The sequence below is a fragment of the Cynoglossus semilaevis genome, chromosome 1, assembly GCF_000523025.1.
Source record: "Cynoglossus semilaevis isolate Cse_v1.0 chromosome 1, Cse_v1.0, whole genome shotgun sequence".
Taxonomy (NCBI): domain Eukaryota; kingdom Metazoa; phylum Chordata; class Actinopteri; order Pleuronectiformes; family Cynoglossidae; genus Cynoglossus; species Cynoglossus semilaevis.
This window is the reverse complement of record NC_024307.1, coordinates 24,160,532-24,166,444: the sequence shown is the minus strand read 5'-3', so window position 1 is coordinate 24,166,444 and position 5,913 is coordinate 24,160,532. Positions and strand designations below refer to the sequence as shown.

Genomic DNA, 5,913 nt, shown 5'->3' with positions numbered 1-5,913 from the left:
TGCCCTCAGGTTGTCAGCAAGTACTTTTCCAGCCACTTGCCAGCCAAGCATAGCAGCGGCTGCTGCAGAGCAGAGCCGCAGGAGATTGAGTCGACCTCATCACAGCAGCACTATTTCACTCCATAAGCTCCTTTGTGAAAGGACTCAGGTTGTTACCCCGTCAGAACAAGACGTTTTCACTGAGCCGAGGCCACTTTACACACTTTTTTCAGAGATCTTTATTTTGTGTTGTTTTGGTAAAAAAAAAAAGAATTATGGTGACGATGGCTGTTTCAGACCGGGGCTATTTGTAGTTTCTATGCAGTGTCCTTGAAAGACTCATCCAGTGACATTTAAACCCACAACAGGAAGTTAGGTCGTTATTATTAAGCTACAGCGGCGTGTGTAGCTGTAACTTTTTTGGTCTTTTTAGAGTTAACGTCAAGCAAATTGGGCCCAAAATTTTATAATCTATTTTAATCTCTTTGAAATCTGCTTTTTGTTTCAAGGTTTTTGATTTGATTGGTTGAAACTAAGTTTTTTTTCTGCTACTTTTTTGTAGCATGTGTAATCTCATTTTAAATTTTGGCAAGATACGTTTGGAGATGCTTTGTATTAAATTTATAAATAATGTTAAATTAAATTAATTATTGTTTGATAATTTATTTGTTTACTTTAAAGTATGTTGTCTGAATCCATGCCATATGTATGTTAGCTTTGGTTAGCTAGCTTTGGTTTCTATTTTACCAAATTAAGCTATTTGTGCTAATATGTTTGTGGATAATTGCTAAATAATTACGCTGATATTTTATTGTTTAGTTATTTCTAAACAAAATGTTTATTTGTCTGTTACTGGCTACATTTTCAGCTATAACTTATCTTTAATTTTGTTTGTTTAGTAGGTTGTTCTAATTTGTTAGGGCCATAAATTTAGTTACTTTTTAAAATTAAAAACCTGAGCAGAATGTACTCCTTTTAACAATTTTTTCTCCACATTTGGTCCAAACTGATGTGGTTGAGATTTACATTTTTTTTTTCTTCACATTTGATCCAAACTGATGTGGTTGAGATTTACATAAACAAATTTGCATTTTGACCTGTATTATACATTTAATATATGTCTTTGAATTTGTTGCATTTTTAAGCTAATGTTAGCCTTTACTGCCGTAGGAGAAGCAGTTTTTCAACGTTATTCTAACAGGATTTTCCTGTGAGATAAACAGAGGTGATGACGGCCCCGTTCACACAGGAGCTATTTGTAGTCCTTATACAGTATCTAAACAAGTAAACTGGTGTTAAATACACCTTCATGTCTAGAGCTGGCATTTCGGACTCCTCCAGTGACACTTTACAGGGAATGCCGCTCGCCCTCAGAGTTCTCTTCCGATAGCCCGGCCGTGTGAATTTATGGAAAGCTGCAGAGAAAAACAGTTGAAACCGTATCCGATGGGTTACGATGGCCGTGCCAGACAGATGATCCAGTTTCAGAGGAGCAGAGAGTCTGGATTTGGCCTTGTGGGGCGCATTAAAAACCTCAGGGGCCTCTCTGGGATGAGCATCCATTTATCAAAGAGCTGGTTGTAACGGTGATGTTTAATTAGTCATGTAATGTGACAAAGACAAGAGCAAGTGCATGTCATGGGAATGTTAAACAAGCGTTCTCTTTGCAGCCCTGCATGTTTAACCCACTGCAGTCCTGGAAGCAGACGGGCCTGGCCTTTTCAGAAGCAACACTCCGAGGGCCAGTGAATCCCCTGATAACCTTTAGCCTACCCATGATCCTCACCTTCCCGTCTTACGCAGTCGAGACATTTCCACCAAATGAAATCAGAGACCTTATTAATCACAGCGTCAGCTTTTTATCAGTGCTTTCCCCATCCCCTCTGGACATGTCTCGACATGTCAAGAATGACCAGCCGGGACATTCTGGACAAGGAGAATGCGGCTCAGTGACACCAAAGGTCATGGTGACACTGCTCATCGCCGCACTTGCACCGTTCAACGCTTCCTGTGGCAGGTCCACAAAAAAAGGCAGCCGTTGGCACCTGATCTGCCCTTTTTCATTTTTAGGAAGAGAGCAATTTGTCTAAGGCAGCAGAAGGCGTTCCCGCCTGCACCGCCGGCCCCTCGGAGCTGTGTGGTCCCCGAGGGAAGCCTCAGATTTCGGTCGTTGGCTAATTGAGCAGGGTGACGAGGCCGCAGAGGCTCTCCGGCCCCCGTCCTCTCCTACGGGTTTGGTTTATGCAGCCCTGCTGACTTTGCTGTCAGTGTCAAACGCTTGTTAGGACATCATCAATCTCGGAGCAGTTAAGAATATTCCCATAGCAGAATGAAGGGGGCAGGTGATAAATGGACATGGAGACGGAGCAGCAGTGGGGAAAGCTGTTTGTTCTCTGTAAAGAACAGAGTCAAGAATGAGTCAAAAGTGAAAGTGGGAAATGTTGAACTTTCTTCTCACGAAAGAAGCCACGGAGGGAATGTGCCTCTGGGCTCAATGCGAGTTATTAAAAACAATAACAACTGCTTCCGGCAGCAGTGGATTCCTGGTTGGTCGTGGCCACATGCCATGACCACAAAATTAATCTTGACAAAGGAATAAATTACTCACATCACCAGTTTTTAAGGGACGGAAATGGATCTATTTGCACCGCGGGCGTACACAAGCCCGTGTTTGTCTGCAGCGCGGAAGTCTGATGTTGAACACCCATTTCGATCGATAAATCATTCCCTACAATCTCAGACACTAATCTCCCTACTCCTCTCCTCTCCCCCTCCATCTACGTTCTCATAGCCTTCTTTTCTGCTCGCCTGCAGCATTCGCTGTCGGTAAATGATTTGAAAAAGAGAGAAAACCATAAACATGATGGATGTGGTCCAGCTCGGGCTTTGGCCCCAGCTGTTGGGCATGTTTTTTGTCAGTTCAGACAGACCCGCGGGTGGGTGGGTGCACGGCACCTCTTCACCCAGTTTCATTCATCCAGCAGGTTTTTTTTTTTAAGACTAATACGTTCTTAAAGGCTGTCGGGGTCACAAGTTCAAACTGGTGGCCGACACCTCTGTGAAGATTCCAGATTACATCTTTTATGGGTTGAGCTCTTCTTCCTGGAGCCAATCAGGATGCAGCATGGTAGTGCTGTGTGTTTTAAATAAAGACCCAGGTGGTCAACGTAAGATTTCCTTTTTTGGCTTCAATAGAAGTCGTATAAATCAATCAGACTGGGTCTGTTTTTATGAGCCAGCTCCCATGGTTCCTTTTGACAAGATAGTAATTCCAGAAAATCAGTCTCTAGCACAGATACATAGGTACTTGTATAACAGGTGGCTATAACTTTTCTCCCCTCCAGATGGTGCTATAAAAGCAGGTGCAAAGCCACGGTTCATTAATTGAGTGTGCTAGTACAAAACTGTTTCGATATAAACAAGACTTCCTGTTTAATACAAAATGATGCTTTCCTTTTGGAATGAAGGTAATAGAAAAGATCATTCTAAATACTAACCCTTTAACTGTAAACGTTTTTTTTTTTTCCCACAGGCTCAATGACATGATGTTCCTACCCTTTTCCCCTCCCCCCTCCACCTCCCTGTTCCCTGTTTTCCTGCTGCTTCTTTTCCTCCCTCCATCCCTCGTCTCCTCTTCTCTTTTCCACACCCCCCTGAGCTGGACTTCTCCCCACAACCCCTGCTACCACCTAGATGGACGGCCACGCCACTGCATGTCGGAGTTCATCAATGCTGCCTACGGTGTCCCGGTCAATGCCAGTCACTCCATTCAAGGACTCGACCGGGACGGCAACGTCACCGCCCTGACGGACCTCCACAATCCTCACAACCTCACCTGTTGGATGGCTCGCAGAGGGACAGAGCGCGGGGAGTGGGTGATCACTATACCACTGGGTCGCCGCTTTGAGATCACCTACATAAGCCTGCAGTTCTGCCAGCAGGGGGAGCCGTCAGATCCCATTTCCATCTCCATCCTCAAGTCGATGAACTATGGACGCACCTGGAAGCCGATGCAGCACTACTCCAGTGACTGCCAGGGAAACTTTGGGCTGCCGACCCAGACCGTGGCTCAGACCAGGCACCAGGAGACGGAAGCTCTGTGCTCAGACCCTCGTCCTCTGCAAAAGCAGAGAGGGGGCATGGTGCTGGCCTTCTCAACCCTAGATGGAAGACCGTCCTCTGCTGACTTTGACCACAGCCCTACACTCCAGGACTGGGTGACGGCCACAGACATACGTGTAGTCTTCCACCCAATCCCTAAAGTTGCAAACGATAAAGGGGATGAAAAACAAGGGCAGGGGAGCAGTGAAGACAACGGAGGGACTGGTCTCCTATGGGGGAGATCGGGCTACAAGTTGAACACGGAAAATACACTGGCATTTTTTGACAGGGAGCTAAAACACACCGAGACAAGAGGGCGCAATAAACAAGAGAAAGTGGACAAACATGTAAGGAAAGGTCATAATAAAGGATCACGTCAAGAAGAAGATGGACACAATGTGACCAGCAAGGAAGGAGGAGACACTTTTCCATTGGACACAATTATTTCTTCCAAGAAAGGTCGGAAAGGTAAAGGGCGTGGTCATAAAAAAGACAACAGTCACTGGTTGCCTTGCCCTAACGGTGACTGTAACTGGATGTTGGAGGGGCGCAACCAGGGCAATAAAGGGCGGGAACTGAGGAAAAGGAGGAACCATAATCTAAACACAAAACAGAACTCCAGGGACCCTCAGGTGGCGCTGTCCACAGCTTCTGTCTCCCCCGTCCAACCTTTTCTGGCTCTGTCGGACCTGCAGGTCGGAGGAAGGTGTAAATGTAACGGACACGCCTCGAAGTGTCGCCGTGATGACACGGGACGAGCTGTGTGTGTGTGTGAGCATCACACTGCAGGGCCAGACTGTGATGTGTGTGAGGATTTTTACTTTGACCGTCCGTGGCATCGAGCTACACCCACACACCCAAACCCTTGTATAGGTGAGTCGCCAGAATTCTTCTTCTACTTCTCCTCCTGCGTTAGCGCTGTTACATAAGCTACCGTCAGTGTTTTCTAAATACCTTTTAGTACACTGTAGTACTGCGCTCAGTCTCATGGACCTCTTATCCAGGTGCTCCAGTCCAAGAACCCAAAAACAGATGGGATTAGGTTTTTAATTACCAAAGGTGTGAATATGAGTGTGAACGGTTGTTGGACCCTAAGTGTGGTCGTGTGATGGACTGGCTCTAACTCTCCAGCCCTGGAAAGACTCCAAGATTGGTAGAAGACCAATCTTTTCTCCTCCTCTAATCTGAAAAGAACACGAAACACCTTCAGTGTGGTGGAACTGTGTAAAAATGAGTGCTTCTATGTTTGAAGTCTCACTGCAAAGAACTGTGGGTACTACAGACAAGCTCGAGATCCACAGCAGGCCTCCTGTGATTCATTCAATGCCATGAAGGAGTTCTTCTTCTCCTTTTTAAGCTGTAACATCCATAGATGACCACATGCCTGAGATTTACAGCAGTACAGAAGTGAACTCTGTGTGCTGCTCTTTGTAGCCTGTCCCTTGTCACCTGATTTTATCACAGTGGCTGCTGAACGTAAAGTCCTTCTGCAGGTTTGAATGACGTTACACCTCAAAAGTAACTTGATGGGTGTTCTTGACTGAATAAGACCACGTTTGGTAGAAAGTAGATAAAATAAAGTCTACACCGAATGACGACTAAAGTTGTTCATAAAAATACAAAGTGATGCTAAGAATCGGTCAAATAACCTGAATGTCGTCTGTAGACCTGATTTCTAAATCAAGTCAAATACTTCTGTCCTACATTCAGCCTGCGAGTGCAACGGCCATTCCGACAAGTGCCGCTTCAGCATGGAGGTCTTCCAGCAGTCGGGCCGACGCGGTGGAGGAGTGTGTCAAAAGTGCCGACACCACACGGCCGGACGTCACTGCC

The 5,913-nt window shown here is 45.7% G+C and overlaps 1 protein-coding gene across 1 annotated transcript in view; it reads left to right on the top strand.

The window, feature by feature from the left end:
- The window catches only part of ntn5 (netrin 5), a 20,587-nt gene that overhangs the window by 6,428 nt on the left and 8,246 nt on the right, over nt 1-5,913 (top strand). The window contains exons 3-4 of the mRNA XM_025061631.1: nt 3,512-4,953; nt 5,791-5,910. Coding sequence (XP_024917399.1) covers nt 3,512-4,953; nt 5,791-5,910 — 1,562 coding nt within the window. The remainder of the gene's footprint in view (nt 1-3,511; nt 4,954-5,790; nt 5,911-5,913) is intronic.